The sequence below is a fragment of the Mustela lutreola genome, chromosome X (genome assembly GCF_030435805.1).
Source record: "Mustela lutreola isolate mMusLut2 chromosome X, mMusLut2.pri, whole genome shotgun sequence".
NCBI classification, from domain to species: domain Eukaryota; kingdom Metazoa; phylum Chordata; class Mammalia; order Carnivora; family Mustelidae; genus Mustela; species Mustela lutreola.
Window position 1 is genome coordinate 75,555,064 of NC_081308.1, and position 27,722 is coordinate 75,582,785.

At 34.7% G+C, this 27,722-nt stretch overlaps 1 protein-coding gene across 1 annotated transcript in view; it reads right to left on the minus strand.

Annotated features, from left to right (window-relative positions):
- Positions 1–27,722, minus strand: part of POF1B (POF1B actin binding protein) — a 130,530-nt gene that overhangs the window by 72,218 nt on the left and 30,590 nt on the right. Inside the window, exons 4-5 of the mRNA XM_059156811.1 lie at positions 23,200–23,301; positions 17,678–17,860 (exon numbers count right to left, since the gene is read on the minus strand). Of these exons, the coding sequence (XP_059012794.1) occupies positions 17,678–17,860; positions 23,200–23,301 (285 nt within the window). The remainder of the gene's footprint in view (positions 1–17,677; positions 17,861–23,199; positions 23,302–27,722) is intronic.

The following is a 27,722-nucleotide window of genomic DNA, read 5'->3' on the forward strand; positions in this document are numbered from 1 at the left end:
CCACAACTGAACCAGGAAGAAATAGAAAGCCTGAACAGACCCATAACCAGTAAGGAGATTGAAACAGTCATTAAAAATCTCCAAACAAACAAAAGCCCAGGGCCAGATGGCTTCCCGGGGGAATTCTACCAAACATTTAAAGAAGAACTAATTCCTATTCTCCTGAAACTGTTCCAAAAAATAGAAATGGAAGGAAAACTTCCAAACTCACTTTATGAGGCCAGCATCACCTTGATCCCCAAACCAGACAAGGATCCCACCAAAAAAGAGAGCTATAGACCGATATCCTTGATGAACACAGATGCGAAAATACTCAACAAAATACTAGCCAATAGGATTCAACAGTACATTAAAAAGATCATTCACCACGACCAAGTGGGATTTATTCCAGGGCTGCAAGGTTGGTTCAACATCCGCAAATCAGTCAATGTGATACAACACATCAATAAAAGAAAGAACCAGAACCATAGGATACTCTCAATAGATGCTGAAAAAGCATTTGACAAAGTACAGCATCCCTTCCTGATCAAAACTCTTCAAAGTGTAGGGATAGAGGGCACATACCTCAATATCATCAAAGCCATCTATGAAAAACCCACCGCAAATATCATTCTCAATGGAGAAAAACGGAAAGCTTTTCCGCTAAGGTCAGGAACACAGCAGGGATGTCCATTATCACCACTGCTATTCAACATCGTACTAGAGGTCCTAGCCTCAGCAATCAGACAACAAAAGGAAATTAAAGGCATCCAAATCGGCAAAGAAGAAGTTAAATTATCACTCTTCGCAGATGATATGATACTATATGTGGAAAACCCAAAAGACTCCACTCCAAAACTGCTAGAACTTATACAGGAATTCAGTAAAGTGTCAGGATATAAAATCAATGCACAGAAATCAGTTGCATTTCTCTACACCAACAGCAAGACAGAAGAAAGAGATATTAAGGAGTCAATCCCATTTACAATTGCATCCAAAACCATAAGATACCTAGGAATAAACCTAACCAAAGAGACACAGAATCTATACTCAGAAAACTATAAAGTACTCATGAAAGAAATTGAGGAAGACACAAAGAAATGGAAAAATGTTCCATGCTCCTGGATTAGAAGAATAAATATTGTGAAAATGTCTATGGTACCTAAAGCAATCTACACATTTAATGCAATTCCTATCAAAGTACCATCCATCTTTTTCAAAGAAATGGAACAAATAATTCTAAAATTTATATGGAACCAGAAAAGACCTCGAATAGCCAAAGGGATATTGAAAAAGAAAGCCAACGTTGGTGGCATCACAATTCCGGACTTCAAGCTCTATTACAAAGCTGTCATCATCAAGACAGCATGGTACTGGCACAAAAACAGACACATAGATCAATGGAACAGAATAGAGAGCCCAGAAATAGACCCTCAAATCTATGGTCAACTAATCTTCGACAAAGCAGGAAAGAATGTCCAATGGAAAAAAGACAGCCTCTTCAATAAATGGTGCTGGGAAAATTGGACAGCCACATGCAGAAAAATGAAATTGGACCATTTCCTTACACCACACACAAAAATAGACTCAAAATGGATGAAGGACCTCAATGTGCGAAAGGAATCCATCAAAATCCTTGAGGAGAACACGGGCAGCAACCTCTTCGACCTCTGCCGCAGCAACATCTTCCTAGGAACAACGCAAAAGGCAAGGGAAGCAAAGGAAAAAATGAACTATTGGGATTTCATCAAGATCAAAAGCTTTTGCACAGCAAAGGAAACAGTTAACAAAATCAAAAGACAACTGACAGAATGAGAGAAGATATTTGCAAACGACATATCAGATAAAGGACTAGTGTCCAGAATCTATAAAGAACTTAGCAAACTCAACACCCAAAGAATAAATAATCCAATCAAGAAATGGGCAGAGTACATGAACAGACATTTCTGCAAAGAAGACCTCCAGATGGCCAACAGACACATGAAAAAGTGCTCCATATCACTCGGCATCAGGGAAATACAAATCAAAACCACAATGAGATATCACCTCACACCAGTCAGAATGGCTAAAATCAACAAGTCAGGAAATGACAGATGCTGGCGAGGATGCGGAGAAAGGGGAACCCTCCTCCACTGTTGGTGGTAATGCAAGCTGGTGCAACCACTCTGGAAAACAGTATGGAGGTTCCTCAAAATGTTGAAAATAGAACTGCCCTATGACCCAGGAATTGCACTATTGGGTATTTACCCTAAAGATACAAATGTAGTGATCTAAAGGGGCACATGCACCCGAATGTTTATAGCAGCAATGTCCACAATAGCCAAACTATGGAAAGAACCTAGATGTCCATCAACAGATGAATGGATCAAGAAGATGTGGTATATATACACAATGGAATACTATGCAGCCATCAAAAGAAATGAAATCTTGCCATTTGTGACAACATGGATGGAACTAGAGTGTATCATGCTTAGTGAAATAAGTCAAGCAGAGAAAGACAACTATCATATGATCTCCCTGATATGAGGAAGTGGTGATGCAACATGGGGGCTTAAGTGGGTAGGAGAAGAATAAATGAAACAAGATGGGATTGGGAGGGAGACAAACCATAAGTGACTCTTAATCTCACAAAACAAACTGAGGGTTGCTGGCGGGAGGGGGTTAGGGAGAAGGGGGTGGGATTATGGACATTGGGGAGGGTATGTGCTTTGGTGAGTGCTGTGAAGTGTGTAAACCTGTTGATTCACAGACCTGTACCCCTGGGGATAAAAATATATGTTTATAAAAAATAAAAAATTTATAAAAATTCTGTAAAAAAAAAAAAAAGGTATAAATTCCATCAAAAGAAGGAAGAAAAAGAGGTTCTTTTGGCAAAAAAAATGTCAGAATGGAAAAGCAGGAAACAAAATGTCATTCCTTTGTGTGTATATTTCTTGTCTGTTTTGTACAGTCTACGATTTACATTAACATCTGAGTAATACTCAGCAAAAACCAAAACCCAGTTGGATTAAAAAGTTTGAGGGACAGGACAGACAGAAGTGAGATTCTCATATAGTGTTAAGATTTTACAGAACTATGCTTAACAATAAGTTGAAATTTCCTAACCCTGGACTGTGATGTGCTAGTTAGAAATATTTTCTATTACTAAATCACAGGTCCTTGAAGCTCCTTAGCATTATTTGAACTGTTTTTTGTTTGTTTGTTTGTTTGTTTATTTATTTATTTTCAGCATAGCAGTATCTGTTTTAATGTATGTTGTGTCATATCTTTTAGAGTTGGATCAAATCCATGTTCTCATTGCTTTGAAAGGCCAAGATAAGGAGTGTCCCAAGAAAACAAGGATTTGGGGATCAGAATAATGGTAGTTCTTATGGTTGGAGGTTTTCTCTGTGATAAATATTGAATTGATAAGATACTTGAGATATAGGTATACCCTTAACTACTCATCTTCCTGATGAATGAGAGTGAACTTAAATGTCAATCTTAGATAATAGCTTTAGGTTTTAACATATAAACAAGGCAGGAATACAAGCTTTGCCGAAGAATAGTTGTTCCCAGGTCCAAAAAATGAGATATTTCTCCAAAAAATTACAAAAATCTTTAAAGACTCTGTAGCATGCATCAATCAATTACCTTCAATCAGATTATTATTTGACTGTAATAATGGTGGGCAGTCCAACTTCTTATGTCTGATTTCAGGTTAAAAAAAAAAAAACAAAAAAAACAAGCCTTTGATTAGAATTTCTGCCACAAACCCAAGGCCAGGCAACAATAGTTAGGAGTGAAACCAGAGGCAGATTAGCATTCATTTTTCAGAAAATCTGTAGAAAGTAAGTACCTTATAAAGGGAAACCATGGGCCTTACTTTAATTCTGCCTTGGAAGTTTTTGTCCTGGTTCCATTTTGGGGTTTTTCTTATTATTTGCAGTCTATGATCTTCCAGGAGTGGAAATTTCTTGCTAGCATATACATTATATAGATTTTGATATTCAAAAATGATACTTTTAACCATATTTATAAAGTTCATTGTAGTGATTATAGAGCTTCTGCAGATAGTAGACATATAGTGGATTTCAGCTGAGCCATCTATATTTTCTTTCCTGGTGCCCCTTAAGCTTAATGACACACATTTGTGAGAATACTGCTCAGAACTGGGGATAGTTTGTGATCAAGGCATAAAACATAATCCAGTAGTACAGAGCATTGGCTTAATTATATTTATTTCCAAAGTGTAACTGGCTTAAGTGTGTACATTTTTCATTTACTTAGAAGGGCTGCTTAGCAGATTATAAAGTACTTTAAGTGTCATGTTATATAAAAGTGATTATACATAAATATCTAACCCTTCAAAAGGTTATGAAGATCTTATGTAACAAGATCTGCTGTTTAGACCTCACTGAATAGTAACTTTTTTGCTACATGGTAATGGAAAATGTCAATATTAATAAAAGGTTGCGATATATAGATCATTATCTTGCAAAGCTCATAATGATATAGTGACATTTATAGATAAACAATGTTACTGATTCATTAATTTTGCTTTGATTTGGGAATTTAATAGCTGTCAGACTGATTGAAGACATAGTTAATCCTGGTGAAATTAAGTGCATTTTAGCTAAATCATTTGGCTAATAAGGTAAAAAAATTCATCGGTCTTGTCTTATGTTTTACCACAAGAACAAATCCTAGCAGGATAAAAAGTGTCAGAATTTTAGGTTCTGAAAATCCTCACTTCTATTTAATCTCCCTAGATACTTTAATAAAGAAAGGTTGCATTATACAGTACCTAATATGTAGAAAGTTTTCAATAAATGTTGACAGTGAATTGAATGTATTATACAACAATCACAATTCTAAAATAAGACTTTACTTATAACAACAGTTTTGTACTTGACATAAAAGCCTAATTTAAATTTCTGTGTGAGTAAACACAGGCAGTAAAATGTTGAAAGAATGGAAATTGGAGCCAAAGGTAGGGCTTCCACTTCCTAGTTGGAGGTTAAGTATATTTTTTACCTCAACTCCAACTGTAAAATGTAGATAATTTAGGACCTATTTTATCAAATTACTGGAGATATCACATTTTTTGGCAAATTGTCAAACCATCATACAAATTAATGGTTTTATTTAACCTAAGGCAAATGGACAATTGGCTGTTTGAATAGTAGGAGTAGAAGACCCTTGTAAATTTTCTACAAAACTCTCAGCTGCCCAAGAGTAGAGACACTGTCTTTATATCTTTCCTTAATTCCACCATATAGGGTAGTACCTGAATATAGTAGATACTAAGTAAACATTTGTTGCAAGGTAAATAGTAAGAAAGTTGTTTTCAATAAAGGATGAAGTTGGGGCTGAATATTATGTATGATAGATGGAAAAGCAGTAGCTGAACGAGGTGCTTTAACAAAACACACTGAACATGGACTTTAGTGAAACTTAATGAAGGCTGTCCTTATTCTTCTTTGGTGTGTGTGTGTGTACATTTTGACATTAAATGTTATAAAATAAGATGATTTTTTCACTCCCAATCAAGTGAAAAAAAAGTAGGTGGTTTAGGTTGTCATTTTATAATGAATACAGGTGATTGAATTTATATTTTATGAAAGCTTACATTATTCTTTCTGACTAGAAAATAAAATATTTAATGTTTTCCTCTAATACAAGTGACTATCAAGAATTCATGAAGCTTTTTCTCATGGACAATGGAAACTTTGTCACTAATCAGTTTTTTCCCCTCTATGGTTTTGAGGAAGCTCAGAGTGATGTTTTTAGCCCATTTATACCAATGACATGGAAGTCTGTGGCCTCCATGTCTGTGTACTCTCTTTTTCTTCTGGTTGTTTTTCGTCATTATATTTACATTGTCCATGACATCTTTTTCTATTCTATTACCTCTTATTTGTTCTCTTAAGATAGTTAAATTTTTTTTTTGTAATGAAGTGGGATATATACCAAAGAAATTAATTTTAAATGAATGTGTATTTTTTAGTACATAACTTCTTGGTAACATCTTTGTTGGTACTTTTTGTCCTTTCTATTTCTCTGTCATTTCTATATCCTGTCATTTTTAGTATATAATTTATTCAAGAAATGGAACCACATCTTTATGTAAGGTAACCCATTGGAGGAATTTCTTCTTTTAGAAGAGGTAAGGTATGTAACTAAATAACTTTAATGTAAGGAGTAGATTGAGTAATTAGTAAGGGCTAGAAAGAGAGTCACAGACCAAATACTAAGGGAGCTATAAGAAGGAAACTTAACTTTCAGCCATATGAAGGAGGTTAATCATAGGACGAATCTTCAGACTATGACAACTGATTAGGTTTAGAGTGGCAAAGGAGAAGGAAAATAAAAATAACATTGAATTCTAAGCTTTGTGATTAGGACACTGGAAATATTAATATAAATAGGGGACATAGAATGAAAAAATTATGGAGTCCTTTGGAGGTGACTGCGGAACAGCCAAGTAGAAATGTCAACTAGTCCCTTAAAATGATGAATTAGAGCTGAGGAAGAAAGTTTTGGAAGTTGTTCATATAAAGATAATCACGTGCAGGTGTGCATAAGAATGTTACAGAAGTCAAGATTTTATATCATATAGTCAAGGGAGAGGGGGTAGAGAAAGGAGAAGGAAACCGTGGATGGGTCCTTGCGGAAGATCACCTGATGAAACAATCAAGAAAAGCCTGAGAACAAGCCTTAGAAGCAGCAGTACAGTATAATGGGAAGAAAAAAAATATCAAGAATAGAATGGATCAATGATGTCACATGCTATAGGGCTGGAATAAGATAAGAACAAAGAAAAGGAAATAAAATTTGCAACTTACAGGTCAATAGAAGCATTTTTAAGAGCAGGTTGAAACTAGAATCTGCTTTTCAAAGTGTTAAGGAATGTGTGGGTACTGAGAAAATGGCCATAGTGAGCATGCTTTCCTCCTTCAGGAATTTTGCAGATTGAAGGGAATGAAAACTTAAGTCAATAGAATGGTAGAGTTACTAAGGGAGTCACTTTAAAGACATGATTCTTAATTCTTGAAAATAAAAAGAATTAGAAGTTTGCTGAAAATGCAGAAAAAAATCAGTGAAGTGGGACATTGAAGGAGTTTTCATAGTGAATTCAAATTGTGATTTCTGGACCAATAGTATTAGGATAATCAGAGAACTTGGAAATGCAAATTATCCAGTCCCAGCAATCTCTACTTAAACAAGACCTCCAGCTGATTATGGTGCACAATAAAATTTGAGTTCCACTGGCCATTCTCAGTAGAAGGTAAAATCACCTGCAAAGAGAGAAGAGCAGAGGAACCCAGAATATGAGGAGGGTCGGAAAGATAAGAATTAGGTATTGACGACTGTGGTAGTAAGTCTATTAGAGTGATTAAAAAGAATGTCTAGCAAAAGAGGGAGTCCAGTAGGATAGAGACCATCTGTTTTAGACTAAATTGGCCTAGTCTGTGGACTTTCTCTAAGTCAAAATCTAGGGGCAGAGAAAGTGGATGGTAGCTACCCAAAGTAAGGAATCAGCAAAATGATGACAGTAATCAGAGAAGACAACACAGATTTTAAGGGTTCATAGAAAAAGCATTGTTAGATTGGATAACAGTGGAGTCCAGCCTGGCTTGGAAATGAGGGCTGGCGACCTTAATGAGGGTGAGGTTCAGTAGGAATGAGGGAGTAAGAGATGAAGTAAGAAGGTGATGATAAGAGAACAGACATTAAATAGTTTCAACTGATGAGTTTCAAGGAGTAGCAAAAGTCTGTGAGGCCTGAAGATGTAGTGGAAATGAAGAAATTGATAAAGAACCATGAGGACAGAGTGTGAGGCATATCACTGATATGAGTGATGAAGTTCTCTTAGATGATTCCAGGGCAGGAGTCAGCAGGAAGTGGAGAGAAGATTGTAAACCTACCAATGAAACTGTCAAAATACGGGGAGAGTAACTAGATCAATAATAGTGACAATTCAAGCCAAAACATATTCTATATATGGTTTGCAGGGTTTTAGAGAAAGGAGATGGTTGATCAAAAAAACCCAAACCACCTGAGTGTGTAAAACTTTATTGAGAAAAGAATTAGCAATAGATATTTTTAAAAAATGAAACAAAAAATTAGGGAATTACTAACACCACCAAAAAAAAAAAAAAAAAAAACAACACCCAGTTGTATTAATAAAAGAAACAAAATAGTACACAAATTGGTTCAGCAGTGAATAATATTTCCATAACAATAATAGTGTAAACACTGAATACTGCTTTAGCTAAGAAATGGGGATTTAACTATATTGGGATGTTGGAAGGGATAAAAACAGATGGATGAGGGATTAATAGAACTAAAACTTTATATACCTGGAATTATCAACAGATGTCATACAACACTGATACATCATGAAATAGCATAAGAATTTGCATACTATTTAACTGTATGGAAGTAAATACCAAAAGAAAACGCTAAGGATTGAAAATGGTTGTCTCTGAGGAATGGGTATGCAAGAAAAGGGTTGCAATAGAATTACTAAAATATGTCTTTTAGTACTATTTGAATTTTTAAGCTACATACATGCATTACTTTGACTTAAAAGCATAAAAACTGCTTTTTGAAAATAGCAATTCTTGCTGGCCACAAAACAGAGTTTAAAAAGGCACCAATGCAGGAAATAGCCACAGACAGATAATGGAGTTTGGAAAAGAAAGGCCCAAAATAGATACGGATTAAATTTTTGAAAGGGGTAAGCATCAGATAGAGGTTTGCACAAAATAACCCCTCATTTTCAACAATGGGGATGAAGAAAGCAAGAAATATGAAAAAAGACTTTAACCACTTTTTCATGAGAGAGGAAACAGGCCGAACTGCTGATGTTTTGAGTTAGAAGTCAAAATGATGATGTTTTATGGAAAACATATATAAATTAGTTTTATAAAAAATATTTTGAAGCCAGGTTTTTGGATACTCGGTTTTTAGAAATATTTTAATGACTTTTCTTAGTGGAAAGAATTTTAAATGTGATTTAGTTTCATTTAAAAATATCATTACATGAGCACTGGGTGTTATATGTAAGTGATGAATCACTAAATTCTACTCCTGAAACTAATATTACACTATACATTAACTATCTAGAATTTAAGCAAATACTTGAAACAAACAAAAATCATCTTAAAAATGTAAAAAAAAATTAAAAAAATAAAAATATCGTTACAATGGGAACCAATGTCTTCTATTGATGTTTTTAAGGATTTGGAGCCTGGAGGTGGAAAACAAAGAAGGCATAGTGTCAAATATTTATTTGAGCATCTACTATGTACTTGGCTCTAAGTTGAATACTTTACATATTTTATTGTCTTTAATACAATAGAGGGGGAAATTGAGGTTCAGTTATGTCAATATGTCCGTTATTTACTTATTTGAGAGAGAGAGAGAGAGAATGTGTACAGCAGGGAGGGGTAGAGGGAGGGGGACAGAGAAACTCAAACAGACTCCACACTCAGCCTAGAGCCCAACATAGGATTGATCCCACAACCCTGAGATTATGACCTGAGCCAAATCCAAGAGTTGGGTGCTTAACTGATTATGCCATCCTGGTACCCCTCACCTTGTGTATTTTTTTACATGTTCACCCCCATGTTTATTGCAGCATTGCTTACAATAGCCAAGACACAGAAATAAGCTAAGTGTCCACTGGTGGATGAAAGGACAAGGAAGATGTGGTACATACACACAATGACACATCATTCAGTCATAAAAATAGAATGACATCTTGCCATTTGTGACAGCATAAATGGACCTTGAGGGCAAAATGCTAGTTGAAGTAAGTCAGAGAAAGGCAAATACCCTAAGATCCCATTTATATGTGCAATCTAAAATAACAACAACCCCACCCCCCAAAAAAATCATAAATAGAGTGAAGAGATGATGGAGACATAGGGGTGGGGGTAGGTGAAATGGATGAAGGCTTCAAAAGGAACAGACTTGCAATTAGAAAATAAATAAGTCACAGGGATTTAATATACAGCATGGTGACTACAGTTAATAATGCAATATTACATGTAAGCAGGTTGCTGAGAGAATAGATCTTAAAAATTCTTATCATTAGAAAGAAGTTAAGGAAACTGTAGAAAGTGACAGATGTTAATGAGACTTACTGTAGTTATCATTTCACAACATATATAAATATCAATTCATTATGTTACACACCTGAAATATAATGTATGTCAATTACACTTCAATTTTAAAAACTACAATGTTCACTGTGGGTTTTTTTCCTTTATTTTAATTAATTAAGTAATTAAATTTAAGTTTTTATTTAAATTCTAGTTAGTTAACATATAGTGTAGTATTGATTTCAGGAGAAGGACTTAGTATATAACTTAGTATATATAGAACTTACATATAGCAACCAGTGCTCATCACATGTGGTCTACCCTAATAGCCCATCCCCAACCCACCTCCTCTCCAGCAACCTTCAGTTTGTTCTCTATAGTTGAGTCTCTTATAGTTTGCATCCCTCTCTCTTTTTTCCCCTTATCCTATGTGCATCTGTTTTTTTCCTTAAATTCCACATATGAGTGAAATCATATCGTATTTATCTTTCTGTGACTGACTTACCTTGCTTAGCATAATACACTCTAGTTTTATCCAAGTCACCACAAATGGCAAGATCTCATTCTTTTTGAGATTATACCACATCTCCCCTATCCACCCATCAGTGAATGCTTGATTTCTTTCCATAATTTGGTTATTATTGATAATGTTGCCATAAATATCAGGGGGTATGTGCCCCTTCAAATCAGTATTTTTGTGTCTTTGGGGTAAATACCTAGCAGTGCAATTGCTGGGTCATAGGGTAGCACTATTTTTAACTTTTTGAGTAACCCCATACTGTTTTCCAGAGTGGCTGCACAAGTTTGCATTCTCACCAACAGTGTAAGAGGGTTCCCCTTTCTCCACAACCTTGGCAACATCTGTTGTTTCCTGTGTTGTTAATTTTAGCTGTTCTGACAGGTGTGAGGGGGTATCCCATTGTGATTTTTATTTATATTTCCCTGATGATGAGTGATGCTGAGCATCTTTTCATGTGTCTCTTAATCAACTGGATGTCTTCTTTGGAAAAACATCTGTTAATGTCTTATGCCCATTTTTAAAATAGGATTATTTGTTTTTTGGGTGTTGAGTTTGATAAGTTCTTTATAGATTTTGGATACTAACCCTTTATCAGATATGTCACTTGCAAGTATCTTCTTCCATTCTGTAGTTTGCCTTTTAGTTTGTTGATTGTTCCCTTCATTATGCAGAAGATTTTCATCTTGATGAAATCCCAATAGTTCATTTTTGCTTTTGTTTTCCTTACCTCAGGAGATGTTTGCTAAGTTGCTTTGCCCAATGTCAAAGAGGTTTCTGCCTATGTTCTCCTCTTAGATTTTGATGGTTTCCTGTCTCACATTTAGGCCTTTCACCCATTTTGAATTTATTTTTGTGTATGGTATAAGAAAGTGGTCCAGTTTCATTCTTCTGCATGTTGCTGTCCAATTTTCCCAACACCATTTTTTGAAGAGACTGTCTTCCTTCCACTGGATATCTTTCCTGCTTTGTCAAAAATTAGTTGGCCATAGAGTTGTGGATCCATTTCTGGATTCTCTATTCTGTTCCATTGATCTATGTCTCTTTTTTTGTGCCAGTTCATACTGTCTTGATGACTACAGTTTGTAATAGAGATTGAAGTCATGAACTTTGATGCTTCCAGTGTTGATTTTCTTTTTCAAGATTTCTTTGGCTATTCAGAGTCTTTTGTAGTTATATACAAAGTTTAGGATTGGTTGCTCTAGCTGTCTGAAAAAAATGTTGTTGGTATTTTGATACGGAATGCGTTAAATGTATAGATTGTTTTGGGCAAAGTGTAGACACTTTAACAATATTTGTTCTTCCAATCATTGAACATAGAATGTTTTTCCTTTTCTTTATGTCATTTTCAGTTTATTTCATAACAGTTCTAAATTTTTCAAAATACAGATCTTTTATGTCTTGGTTAGGTTTATTTGTTTTCACCTTATGCTACTTCCAAATTACAATTTAACTCTAAAAACAAACTAAAAATGGCCAATCCCTAGATTTAAGAGTCTGACTTATATCTGCTCTATAACTATTTAAAGAGACTCTCCCACCCATGTGGAAGAGACATTTAAATGCCAAGGAGTCTAGGGGGTGCCAGGGTCGCTCAGTCTGCTAAATGTCTGCCTTGAGTTCAGGTCATGATTCCAGGATCATGGAATCAAGTCCTGTGTTAGGTTACCTGCCCCACAGGGAGTCTGCTTCTCCCTCTGCCATTCCTCCCACTTGTTCTTTTAATATATATCTCTCTCTCAAATAAATAAATAGAATCTTTAAAAAAACAAATATCAAGGAGTCTAGTTGCAAGAACTCATTTTCTTCCCTTCTTTATTTATGGGATCCGCACAAACAGATTACCCCATCCTCAGTCTGATCAGGAGTAAATTCTATGCAATCTATATAAATGGAATTACTAGCTCTACTTCCCAGGGCACTATCCTGTTTTCAGCAGAAAAATGAGAAAAAATTAATCTATACAAAACCCTCCAATATTTAACAAAGCTACATCAGAATCTCAAACTGAAGCATAAATAATGAAATAAATTAATATGTTAGTAATTCAACTCTTCCCATTTTGAAAATAGACAATATCTAGTCTGGTCAAATATACTATTAGTTGTACTAAGTTAGTGAAAGGATATCATAGCATCACCACTGTCACTGGACAAGATCCTTAATCCTGCGATATTGTTCCCATCTCTGATAATTGTCCCTCACTCCATTCTTATTTATTTATTTATTATTTAAAAAAAAATTATTAACATATAATGTATTATTTGCCCCAGGGGTGCATGTCTGTGAATCATCAGGCTTACACATTTCACAGCACTCACCATAGCACATACCCTCCCCAAAGTCCATAACCCAGCCACCTTATCCCTCCTCACCACCCCCCAGCAGCCCTCAGTATGTTTTATGAGATTAAGAATCTCTTATCTCCCTCCTGATCCCATCTTGTTTCTTTTTTCCTTCCCTACCCTGCACACTTCTCACAGCCTTTTTTCCTACCCTTACCCCACACTGCCTCTCAAATTTCTCATATCAGAGAGATTATATAATAATTGTCTTTCTCGGGGAACCCTCCTATACTGTTGGTGGGAATGCAAGCTGGTGCAACTGCTCTGGAAAACAACATGGAGGTTCCTCAAAATGTTGAAAATAGAACTACCCTATGACCCAGAAATTGCACTACTGGGTATTTACCCTAAAGATACAAACGTAGTGATCCGAAGGGGCACATGCACCCGAATGTTTATAGCAGCAATGCCTACAATTGCCAAACTATGGAAAGAACCTAGATGTCCATCAACAGATGAATGGATCAAGAAGATGTGGTATATATACACAATGGAATACTATGCAGCCATCAAAAGAAATGAAATCTTGCCATTTGCGACAACATGGTTGGAACTAGAGCGTATCATGCTTAGCAAAATTAGTCAATCGGAGAAAGAGAACTATCATATGATCTCCCTGATATGAGGAAGTGGAGATGCAATGTGGTGGGGTTAAGGGGGTAGGAGAAGAATCAATGAAACAAGATGGGATTGGGAGGGAGACAAACCATAAGTGACTCTTAATCTCACAAAACAAACTGAGGGTTGCTGGGGGGAGGGGGGCTGGGAGAGGGGGGTGGTTATGGACATTGGGGAGGGTATGTGCTATGGTGAGTGCTGTGAAGTGTGTGTAAACCCGGCGATTCACAGACCTGTACCCCTGGGGATAAAAATACATTATATGTTTATAAAAAAAAAAAAAGAAAAAGAAAAGAAAACATCCTATAGATCCTATAGTACTGGAGAAGCTGGATGTTCACCCTGGGCTCTCTTGATCCCACTGGAGAAATTATAGGTCCAGGGGACCATCTCTATGATGTTCTGTGCCAGCAGGGGAAAGGGCAATGCAAACTCTTCTTACTCTTCCCTTGTGGTTTTTCTTTTCTTTTTTTCCTTCCTCTCTCCCTCTCTCCTTTCCTCCCTCCTTCCTTCCTTCCTCTATGTCTCCTTCTTTCCTTCCTCCTTCCCTCCTTCCTTCCTTCCTTTCTCCCTCCTTTCTTTTTTCCAATCGTTTTCTGGTCAAAGAGGGTGCTTCAGCCTCACCACCAGGTTATGAGATTTTCACGTAGGTGTCCTTCTATGTACAGCTACTGCTAGTGGGTCTTTCTGCAAGGGCCACTGAAGTTAGAAACCATCTCTTCTGCCACCTTGATGATATCATTCCCCCCAAAACACTAAATTAAAGTTCAAAAGCTAGAAGCAATGGCATAAGTAGTTTAATTTGAATGATTGAGAAATTAAATCCAAAGCCTGCAAATATATGTAAAGAGTAAAATTAGGGAAATTACTAAAAATCCTATTAAAACATTTAAAAATGAAAAAAAAATTGTCTTTCTCTGGTTGACTTATTTGGCTTAGCATAATATCTTCTAGTTCTATCCACGTCATTGCAAAAGGCAAGATTTCATTTGTGATGGCTGCATAGTATTGATATATATATATATATATATATATATGAGATATATATATATATATATATATACATCTTCTCTATCCATTCTTCTGTTGATGGACATCCAGATTCTTTCCATAGTTTGGCTATTGTGGATATTGCTGATATAAACATTCAGGTGCACATGCCCCTCCAGATCACTACATTTGTAACTAAGAATGCTTATTTTTAGTTAACTATGATATTATATGTGTGGTATAAGAAAGTGGTCCAGCTTCATTCTATTGCATGTAGCTGTCCAGTTTTCCCACCATCATTCATTGAAGAGACTTTTTTCCACTGGATATTTTTTCCTGCTTTGTCGAAGATTAGTTGACCATAGAGTTGAGGGTCTATTTCTGGGCTCTCTATATTGTTCCATTGATCTATGTGTCTGTTCTTGTGCCAGTACCATACTTCCTTGATGATTACAGCTTCGTAATAGATTTTGAAGTCTGGAGGTGTGATGCCACCAACTTTGGTTTTCTTTTTCAACATTCCTCTGGCTATTTAGGGTCTTTTCTGGTTCCATATAATTTTAGGATTCTTTGTTCCATTTCTTTGAAAAAAATTTATGGTATTTTGATAGGAATTGCATTAAATGTGTAGATTGATTTAGGTAGCACAGACATTTTCACAATATTTGTTCTTCCAGTACATGAGCATGGAACGTTTATCCATTTCTTTGTGTCTTCCTCAATTTATTTTATGAGTACTTGATAGTTTTCTGAGTAGAGATTCTTTGCCTCTTTGGTTAGGTTTATTCCTAGATAACTTATGGTTTTTGGTGCAATTGTAAATGGGATTGGCTCCTTAATTTCCCTTTCTTCTGTCTTGCTGTTGGTGTATAGAAATGCAACTGATTTTTGTGTGTTGATTTTATATCCTGACTCTTTACTGAATTCCTGTATGAGTTCTAGCAGTTATGGAGCAGAGTCTTCTAGCTTTTCCACATATAGTATCATATCATCTGCAAGGAGTGAGAGTTTGGCTTCTTTGTTGATTTGGATGCCTTTAATTTCTTTTTGTTGTCTGATTGCTCCCTCCCCTCCATTCTTATTGTTATTATTCTAGCTTAAGTTTTACACTTGAAATAGCTTCTAATAATAATCCCTGAACGTCTTCTCTCTGTCATTTTCTTTCTTTCTTTCTTCTTCTTTTTTTTTTTTTTTTGGAAAAGATTTTATTTATTTATTTGACAGACAGAGATCACAAGTAGGCAGAGAGGAAGGCAGAGAGAGAGGAGTAAGCAGGCTCCCTGCCAGAGAGCCTGATGCAGGGCTTGATCCCAGAACCCTGGGATCATGACCTGAGCCAAAGGCAGAGGCTCAACAGAGGCTCAAAGGCAGATGTTCAACACCATCTGAACCCACTGAGCCACCCATTTTCTTAAGTTGTAGACTTTATAGTTTATAAACAACTTTCAACATATGTTTTTACTTAGACTTTACATCAACACTGTGAGGTAGACATTACTATCCAAATTTTATGGATGAAGATATTTCTGAGAGATTTAGTATTTATTAAAAACACACAGTTTGAGAGGTACAGAGTCTGGAACTGGAACCCAGTTCTTCCTTCTCTAAATCTGGTCCACTTTCTGTTATGTTACCCATACTTCTCCACTAGCAGGCTCTTAGTCCATTGCTCTATTTATGTTTACACTATTGATAAAGGGCTCCCCACATTTCTCTGTATGAATCCTGGCTCTACTGCATGATAGCTGTGCAAACCTTTACAATTAACTTATGAGTAATAAATCTCTATTTTTATGATGAGGAAACTGAAGCATAGCAAAAAATTAGACTAAACTGTATGAAATTGTTGCTATTTGACAAACTTTGCCCTATAAAAATGACAATTTTAAGTGATCTAACTTAACTCAATAAAATGTTTTTAAGCATTATCAATGTAAGATGTTCAACACCATCTGAACCATGTTTTAGCGTAGTCCTAGATAACAAAATATTTCCATACATGAAACTCAAAGAAAATATAATTTTAGATTTTTTTTAGAGTAGAAGAATATGGATTTTAAATCTTTTATGGTTATTTTGACCAATATAGTCAAAGTACATATTTCTTTTTTTTTTTAAGATTTTATTTATTTATTTGACAGACAGAGATCACAAGCAGGCAGAGAGAGAGAGAGGGGGAAGCAGGTACCCTGCTGAGCAGAGAGCCCAATGCAGGGCTCGTTCCCAGGACCCTGAGATCATGACCTGAGCCGAAGGCAGAGGCTTTAACCCACTGAGCCAGGCGCCCCGCCAAAGTACATATTTCAAAGTTTTAGTTCTTAGAAATAATCTTGTGTATATTTAATATAAAACAAAACTCTTATGTGTGCAAGCTTTTACTTTATTTTTTCTTATTCTTTTCCTTCTATCTTTTATTAAGAGCTTCCTATGAAAGAGGTCAATTTGAGCAAGCTATTCCTTACTGGGAAAGAAGACCTGAAAAAATACAAATGATGAATGATTCCCCACCGTTTCAGTTATTGTTTTTAGTTTTACCAAGATACAAGAAATTTTTTTTTCTTTTAACACTTGTATAACAGATGTTTCCAAGATTCCAAAGTCTTTGGAATATAAATTAGTCACTGATGATTGTATCCTAAGAGATTTCTCCTTAGCAACCAAGCTTTAGTTTTTATTTTGTTGATGTAATATACAATAAAATATATATATTTTCTGACTCAAATTAATATACCATATTTTCATAGAATGCATATAGGAAGCAATTGCCAGTTTGTGAAAAGTGACCATTATAAGCCTCAGATAATATTATTTCCAATTTACTGTTCATTTAAATACCATTCCCCATGAAAATATTTAATGTTGCACAGCCATTGAACCCATTTTAGAACTGAGGACCAGCTAGAAATTAAGTATTCATTAATCAATTTATAATTTTCCTCAGATTTAATGAACTAATAGACATGAATTATTTTGTCTTCTGAGAGGAAGTAGAAAGTTTTGTTTTAGAAATGGTGCTAATGAAACACAAATACCTCAATATTTTGTTGAAAATTCAATGTGGGTGCCTATACAGTGAAGTGAGAAGGATTTAAGAGTTACTTCAGTTTTATAAGGAATCAGTTGATTGATCTTACCTGATCATGTATATGGCTTGATCTACCATGGCACAGTTCATTTCCAGTGTTTGTAGAAATTGAATCACTTCCTGTGATGGTTTGGATTTGTTGGCTAGAATGGGATTGATGACAATGTGGAGAGTGGATGATCTGAGGTTCTTGGACAATGTGATGATGGCATTGGATCTGTGGATAGTATTCCTAAAACACACATACACGTCAAAATAGCCACTGAGAATACAAATTACTAATTGAGAAAAACCCACTGAAAACATTTTTAAAAATTTAATGTGTTCTTTCACAAGGTAACTCAATCCCTAGGATTTGTAGTTTTAGTATATGGTATATTATTTTTTTCAAAGTATTTCATTGGGAGAAATTTTATTGAATTTATATATATATATATATATATATGTATTTTTTTTTTGATCAGGTGGCTGTGACCATCCAAATACTTACCTAAATTCTAAATTGGCCAGAGAATTGCATGTTCTGATTAAATTAATATTCCAGTTACACTTAACACTAAGACTACAATGAATATTAATTAATCTTTGGTGATTCAACAGGCACTTCAGCATCTAATTTCATAACAATACTATCATACTGAAGATATAGATTGATATAAAATTAGATAATAATATAATGCAGTTATTTTCAATATCAGGAAGCTTATTAGAATCACAGTGGGGGCAGACAAAATTCTTATGCTTATGAAAATCAAGCACAAATTAAGAGGAAAGATTAGAAAACAGTGACTGAAGCTTCAGATCTAGAAAACGGGGATCCTAACTAATTCTACCACTTACTCTATGATTTTGGGAAACTATGCAATCTTTATGAGCCTTAGTTTTCTCATTTGCAAATATGGAGATAACATGTGTCTCATTGGGTTGCTGTGAGGAGTAAATGAGCTAATGTTTATAAAGTGCCTATTAAAAAGTAGGTGGGTAATAAACATTTATTATTATATTATTATTTTATTATCATGAATCATCATCCACCCCACTAATTTAGCAGGTGGCAAAAACAAACAAACAACAACCAAAAAAAAAAAAAACCAAAACCCCTAAGGTCCAGAGAGGTAAGATGTTTTACTTATAATGACATGACTAATTCTTGGAAAAACTGGGATTGGAATTGATAATTTCTGGCTCAAATTTCTTTCAGAACATAAAGCTGACTTTTTACAGCCCTCAAAATAGTCTGGAACTTGTTTTTAAACTAAATATTTACTATCTGCTTGTTCATTTGTCTTGGTTTTCTTTTTTCTGATAAAGTATAGGTCAAAGAATAATAAAGGATATTTTAAAATATCCTTTAAAGACTATATATCCTTTAAAGAATAATAAAGGTTTTTTCAGGTTTGAGGATTTCAGGTATATTTCATTTTCCTAAATTATTTTGTTATTATTCTACTTTGATAACAGGCATCTGAAAGATAGTGTTCAAAAAAGAATTCTCTATTTTGAATCAGAATGTTACATTCAGGGGTGCCTGGGTGGCCCAGTCATTATGCGTCTGCCTTTGGCCCAGGTCATGGTCCCAGGGTCTTGAGATTGAGCCCCGCATCAGGCTCCCTGCTCAGCGAGAAAACCATTTCTCTCTGTTCCACTCCCCCTGCTTGTGTTCCCTCTCTCACTGTCAAATAAATAAATAAATAAATAATATATTTTTTAAAAAGAACACATCTATGCACATATATTTAGCTTTGGAAGTATAAATTGAATCCTCTATTTCCTTTTGACAGTGGAAAGCTGACATGCATTAATAAAGTAAAGCACTTCAAATCTTATATTTCTTTTAATATGGCGCAATTTCAAACTATATTAAATGAAAAAAGCAAGGTACATAAGAGACAATATGCTATGCTCCCTTTTATATAACATTTTAAAATATATATATATATGTGTATATTTACAAATATATACAACTTCTTTTAAATGCATAGAGCAAAAATCTTTTAAGGGTGACTGCCCATGGGAAGAGGCACTGAAAGACAAGAGGGTTAGGATAGAGAAGGTTTGGGTTTTTTTGTTTTTTGTTTTACTACTGTATATATTTTTATTCTTTTTTTATATACTTTTTAGACCTTTTTATACTTTTTATGCTTGAGATTTTTAATATGTATACAAATTATCTTATGTGTACCAAATTATTTTGAAAGAAAAAGATATAAAGAAACATATTTTACAAATAGAAACCATCTTAGTAGTAATTGATAATAAAGGTCATAGAATCTGTTCATAGAATCATTTTCTCCAGGATCTTTTCAAATATGATGCACGTTATATGCTAACACTAAGATCTGTACAGTTTAGAAGTCAGTCTGTGTACTATCAGCTATTTTGGTACAAATTGTATGGGTGAATGTTCTTTTATGTTACAAAATACCCTCATACACTGGATTAGAATAAAGTCAGAATGATAGGTTAAGAAAACCTTCACCCAGTGGGGAACTTGTACACTACTGCAATAGAATTCCTCCTGAAAAAAAATTACTGTCTTTAAAAAGCAAGTTAGGAGACACTAGGAAGGACATATCAATGTAGGACAATAAACAAAACAAAACTAATTTCTCAATCATCTTTCTTTATTAATATATCTAATTGACTCTTAAATAGAATGCTGACAGTCTCTCCATCTGGGGTGTCTTGTGGTTTTGCTGAGCCTATCTGGCCTCTGAACCACTCATTAGTATCACTGAAGACTTAGCAGATTTTCAGTTTCAATTATCATACCTGATTACTAAAATTATTGTTCTAAAGCATGGTATTCATATATTACTCATATTTTTGATGTGTACCACAAGGTAGATTTCTAATGTATAAAAATCAAACATTTCTGAATAATCATATATTTTGTCTTCTTTGATAGAGAAAAAAATATACAGAGTACAGTTCATAAGAACTACATAATTATCTTGCAACTGGCACCAATTTACCACCTTTTCATGACAAAGACCTCTGTTTTGGGCAGGTCTTATCTCCTAAGAGCTAGTCCTACTTGAACTAGTCTCATATAACATTAATTACTTCATGTCCTACTGCATCTCTATCACCGAGGAAACTCAACTAGGTCAAGGCAATTGTAGTTTGTTCCATATGCGTGGTTCCTTTTATTCTGGGTAGTCCTCTCATGGCAGTCCCCAAACTCCCAAATCATTTAAGGCACTAATAAAAAAAAGTGTACATAAAAAGGTAAATATTGAAATTAATGGTAAGTTAACTGTATTGTTCTTTCAAAGGAATTCTTCTTTAACTATTCCATATGTATAGCAATAAGAATGTACAGGATATTCAGCATTTTCCTCTAGGAGCCAAAATTTTAAAAATTATTTATCCTTTTTGAGACAAGAAATTAAAAAGAGCATGAAATGATGTGTCTCAAAAATTTCTTACTTTTTAAAATATGTCAGATTTATTGTTTTGTCAGTCTAGTTGGATAAAGGACAGATGTTATAATTTCTTTTTAAGATTTTATTTATTTGACAGACAGAGATCACAAGTAGGCAGAGAGGCAGGCAGATAGAGAGTGAGAGAAGGAAGCAGGCTCCCTGCTGAGCAGAGAGCCCGATGTGGGACTCGATCCCAGGACCCTGAGATCATGACCTGAGCCGAAAGCAGCGGCTTAACCCACTGAGCCACCTAGGCGCCCCAGATGTTATAATTTGATAGCTTGAGGAAAGTGCCCCTTAAAGAACTGACATATTTGATAAAATTTTTCTATTTGGAATCATAATGTCCAGAAATATTGTTATTCTTCTGAAAGATATGTGTTCAATACATACCATACCAAGCCTTCTAATATATCCAACTTTCTAAGTAGACCAGAGTCTTAAAGGTCTGGATTTTTATTATTCTGAGAGTTTACACTATTTTATTTTTAATAAGCATCAGATAAGTAATAATGTATTAGTTCCTATGAATCTGATAACAACTGCTTGTAAATACTCATAAAAATAAGATATGTTCTTATTCCAAGAAAATGTAAAAGAATTTAACATACTTTAATATTTCAATTGCATATGAGAAAAAATGACTTTGTGATAAAAATTCATTTGATATTATTTAACTGCCTGTTATAGGTTAAATTTTGTCCCCCCAACAAAATGCAAATGTTAAAGTCCTAATCCTTAGTACCTCAGAAAGTGACCTTGTTTAGAAACTGGAGCTGTTCCTTTGTTTTCCCCTTGAAACAAGGCTTTTATAGAAGTAAGATATTAAAATGAGGTAATTAGAATGGGTCCTAATGAAATATGACTGGTATTGTCATGAAAAGGGAAAATTTGGACACAGAGACAGACTTGCGCAGAGAGAAGTTGACATGAAGACAAGAAGGATGCCATGTGAAGATAAAGGATTAAAGTTATGCATCTACAAACCAAGGAACACCTGAGACCACAAGAAATTGGGAGATAGGCATAGAAGAGCTCCTTCCCTGAAGGTTTCAAAAGGAGCATGGCCCTGACAATACCATGATTTCATACTTCTGACCTCCAGGCCTGTGAGACAATAAATTTGTGTTGTTTTAAGCCAACCAGACTGTGGTACTTTGTTACAGCAGTCCTAAGAAACTAACACACTGCCCCATTTCAAGTATGTCCAAAAGACAAGTCCTAGGCTCTTCTGGGCTGGAAATGTTTGTATCCACTGAGATCAATGTGAAACTTCTGCTGGCTACAGTAACAACCCTGTTTGTAGGTCTAGTATATTTACATGCTATGGAATTACCATTGCCCTGCTACAGTTTTGAATGTTGTAGTTGTTATCTGAGATGAATTAATGAAATTTTTTAAAATGAGACTTCAACTACAGTTTTCTATACTTTTACAGAATATAGTATTGTACGTATCTATTCATATGTAGTGTTCATTTGAAAATTCACTTTATTTTTTTTGCATTTTTTCAAGTTTTTATTTAAATCCTATCTAGTTAACATGTAGTACAACATTGGTTTCAGTAGTAGAATTTAGTGATTCATCACTCACATGTAACACCCACTGCTCATCACAGCAAATTCTCTCCTTAATGACCATCACCCACTTAGTCTATCCCCTGCCCACCTCCCCTCCATCAATCTTCAGTTTGTTCTTTATAGTTAAGAGTCTCTTATGGCTTGTTTCTCTGTCTTTTTCCCCCTTCCCCTATGTTCATCTGTTTTTCTTCTCAAATTCCACAATTAAGACAAAGTTATAATGTTTTAAATTATAATTTTTGTGAGACCATTTCAAAAGAGACATACAAAGCATTGGGACATTTGTATTAAATTCAGTTTTTACCATTAATTTTGTATGTGACTTGACACATTTTTACTTTAGTTTCCCCTTCAGTAAAACAGGGACAATAATACTTCACATGGATAGAATGAATATGAAAGTGTTAAGGATGATATGAAGGACTTTTAGACATAATAAGGTATTATTATGACTCATAGTGGCCTTGATGGGCACTTGACAATTGAGTGTCATTTTCACTTTATTAAAATGCTGGCAATTCAAAAGTATACACTTAATAAGCTTTAAAACAAATTTTACATACCTGATCCATATTTAGTTTCTCTACTTTTCTTATTGTTTTTTCATAAATAACATTGTTTCCTGGGAAGAAATGGCCTCCTCTTAGGAATGGAGAAAGTGGTTCCTATAAAGACAATAATTACTGTGTTTTTGTCTTTTTTTTTTTTTTGAAAGATACCTTTTCAGAGGAACCTTAACTTAAGCAAATATCTAGTCTTTAATAAACTCTGAGTTAGTAGCATATTAGGAGAATAGAATGAGGACCCAATAAAGTTTTGCAAGATGTAAGGAAATAGTAACAAAGATAGTCTGTTTTCTTAAACAGAGTAATGTGGATCTCTCCTACTACCTTGTTTCAGGGGAAATAGGAAGGTGCTGAGAAAATATTTTTCCTTTTTTTAAAAAATAAAGCCTCAAACAGACAACCCCAACGTCATATAAAAATTTCCAGAGGACAGAAAAGAGTTTTTTCTGTTCTTAAGGCAAGTTACAGTGAGTTTCCTCTGAGGTAGACAGGCATTAGGTCAACTTCATTTAAATTGAGTTCACTGGCAGGTTTCTTTCTTTCGAAAAGTATTATTGGAGATATGTAAAATAAACAATTCATCACTGAGCTGTAAATTAGGTAAAACTATATTAAAGATTTTTTTCCCTGGAACTTAGCTTTGGTGCCCTTGAAGTGTACAATTCTTACTTGTGATTATAACCAAAGCTAAGGCTGTTGTTACAACATGTGTTTTGAATACTGAGAACAGAGTAGAGTCAGTAAGTGCCAAGGTATCCCCATATAATCAACTAAGTTGATGCAGGATTATCCAAGTGCTTGAAAGATATCAGCCAATGCAATAAAGGCTGGTGACATGTCTAATATCTGAAAGAAATCAGGGAAGGACTAATAAGGATCAAATCAATAGTTTAAAACAAATGCAGGGGAGCCTGGGTGGCTTTGTCTTTAAGCATCTGCCTTGGGCTCAGGTCATGATTCCAGGGTCCTGGGATTGAGCCCCGCATCGGGCTCACTGCTGAATGGGAAGCCTGCTTCTCCCTCACCCCACTCCCCCTGCTTGTGTCCCCCTCTCTCGCTGTGTCTCTCTTTGTCAAATAAATAAAATCTTTAAAAATAAAATAAAATAAATGGAATACTACTATATTTCCTATCCTTCTTTTAGTTTTCATATGTCTATTTGTATGGGGGAAGTTATGGTTGTTTTACTACAAAGATTAATTGCATTCATTTATTTTTATAATACAGGGTAACAGTACAGAAGGGGATTGACCAAACCTGCTACTAGTTAATGTGTTTAAGACCATTTCAAAATCAAAACATGCTAGCGTTTTTGTCATCTGGTATTGTAAAAACTCTCAAAACAACTGGATGAAAACACTGGTTGTTGAGAATGCAAGACACTCTTAAATCTAAAGCTATTTACTTCTTATATTCAAGTTTGAATAAAGAGTGCTTTAACTAAACGTTCCTGGAATATTTTGGTGAAACAAATATGCAATTGATTAAATTTGGCTAGCTGATGAATTTTTAAATCTAAAGGTAGATATATTTAGAAGGATTCTCCTAGAAGCTCTTTTGTGTTTGTATGTCTTTGTAAAACATTAAAAAAGACTTTTTGTAGTTATTTGCAATTGTATAACACATGTTTGAGAGCTTACTATGCACAATATGCTTTGCTATGTTTTTTTGACCATTTTTACTGAGATATTTAATACAGTTATATATAAGTCTAGCATTACAATAGCTTCAAATTGTAACACTATAGTCATTATACCTATTTAATGATATCAACATACTTTAGCTTAGTACATATTATTGGTAATAGTAAAGATTAAAAATATAAAAGGTGACTTGACTGAAATATGTACATTTATGTAAATGTAGGCTGTATATCAATGATCTGATATCAACATACTTTAGCTTAGTACATATTATTGGTAATAGTAAAGATTAAAAATACAAAAGGTGACGACTGAAATATGCACATTTATGTAAATGTAGGCTGTATATCAATGATCTGTTTTTTAGAAAATGGCTACATTTTCTTACAAAAAATACATTTCTTTTTCTCATTTTCTGCTTTGCTATTTTGAAATTCTTTTTTTATTATATTCAGTTAGCCAACATATAGTACATCATAAGTTTTTGTTGTAGTGTTCAATGATTCATTAGTTGTGTATAACAACCAGTGCTGAGTTTTATAAGGAATGAATCACACTTAGCTTATTACCAAGAACACTGAATATTGATCAGTATTCACCAAACTGTAGCCAGCAGCCTATTTTTATATTGTCCTCAAGCTAAGAATGATATTTAGATTTTTAAAGAACTACAAGTACAAAGATGGCCAAAACCTTATGGTGACAGAAAAGCCTAAAATATTTACTATATTGCCCTTTACAGGACATTTTTTTTGATCCCCAGTGTAGATAATATATGAACATAAACATCTGGGATACAAGGTAGAAAGAAGCTAGCCCCTGTAAAAGGTACAGAGAAATAAGTTATGGAATGGAATTCAGAAGAGGAAAAATTGAATTCCATCTGGCAGTGTTCAGGTTAAGTTATTTGGATCAAGTGGCATTTGAGAGAAGATTAAAGTGGGCCTTGAATATGAGGAAATGGAAGAAAATGGTACTCCAAATGAAGTAAACAAAATAACTCACGAAACCAAGCCTGTGAAAGTGTAAATTACATGTAAGGGACACAAATGAGTCCTTGAATGCTTTTAAGAATGGACTGAGGTGGGGCGCCTGGGTGGCTCAGTGGATTAAGCCGCTGCCTTCGGCTTAGGTCATGATCTCAGGGTCCTGGGATCGAGCCCCGCATCGGGCTCTCTGCTCAGCAGGGAGCCTGCTTCCCTCTCTCTCTCTCTGCCTGCCTCTCCATCTACTTGTGATTTCTGTCTGTCAAATAAATAAATAAAATCTTTAAAAAAAAAAAAAAAAGAATGGACTGAGGTGAATATAAATCTACTTCAGGGAGATTTGTTGGAGAAACAAAAATGTACAGGTAAGGAGACCAGTTAAGAGACTATCTTAAATCACGAAGGACAGTACTTTCCAAAGATGACTCTAAGATCTTAAATCTGAGAAATCTACTACATAGCTGATGGTGTCAAAAACAAAAACAAGGAAAGTTGAGACACACTGAATTTTATGTGCTCCTGGTAAAAATCTAGGTCTGATTCATGTTTTTATTCCTTATAACATTTAGTAAATATGTAGTGCATAGCAACCCCTTAAACATGTATTAAATTACTGCAAAGAGTTAGCAAAGGGACTTTTACCAAAATGCACAGGAAGGCATTCAGGTTATAAATGTCCAGCACACACATGAGTGGAGATTTCATGGCTACAGTTCTAGTTCTAGATTTCAGAATCATATGCTTAGAAGTTCCTGTTAAAATCATGCAATTGCTGAAAAGCCAAGTGAATATCAAAGACATAACTATATAAGTCTTAAGGGATATGAGAATCAGAAGAGAAAAATGACATAAAATCAAGAGAAGAAGAATTTCCATAAAGCAGTGGAGGGGTGAGTGACAGTAAAAACACTTCAGAGATGTCAACAGATGAGAATTCTAAAGTGGATTTGATTCGGACTACTATAGAGCCATTGGATCTGACTACTGAAATTAGTGAAAGAAGGAGTAATGGAAAAAAAAATTCTAGAGTCATAAACCCTGTATTCAACTCTGCCTCTATCACCCACCTGCTGTGGAAATGTAGGAAAGTCATTTACCTTCTCTGAGGCTTAGTTTTCTTATCACAGAGATAGTAACGCAGAATACTTTATAACGGGGCACCTGGGTGGCTCAGTGGGTTAAACCTCTGCCTTCGGCTCGGGTCATGATCCCAGGTCTTGGGATTTAGCCCCACATTGGGCTCTCTGCTTCACAGGGAGCCTGCTTCCTCCTCTCTCTCTGCCTGCCTCTCTGCCTGCTTGTGATCTCTCTCTGTCAATAAATAAGTAAAATCTTAAAAAAGAATACTTCATACCAAGCAAAAAAACCGTATTTTAAACTACATTTAATCTGTGATTTTAATGTACAAATGATATTGGTTTTTAATAATATAATACTTTAACTCTGTACTGCATTTTAAAAAGTTAATGAAAACCTTGTTTGAACTATTCTAAGATGTCAAGATAAAGTCTATACAAAAATAGGCTTATTGAAGGCAAGGACTGTATTCATCTTGAATACGCAATAGTGAATGAACAGATGACTGGATGAGGAGAGATGATATGAATATTTATCTTAAGGATTTAAGTACCCTCTAACAGGGGAAAACAGAGCAAAAGAAAATTTCTCTCTGTTCACTATAAATGCTGAATCATCATTATTTTTAAGAAGAAAAATGGTTTGGGTCCTAACAGTGTTGATTCTCTCCTAAATGTGTGTGACTTATTATTTTAAATGACTTACTGAAAAAAATTCCAAATTTAGGGAGCTATTTTTCCCCAAAATGTTCAAAGAAGTAAAACCAAATTTTAGTATATATGAATATATCATTCTTAGTAAAACAGTTCACCAA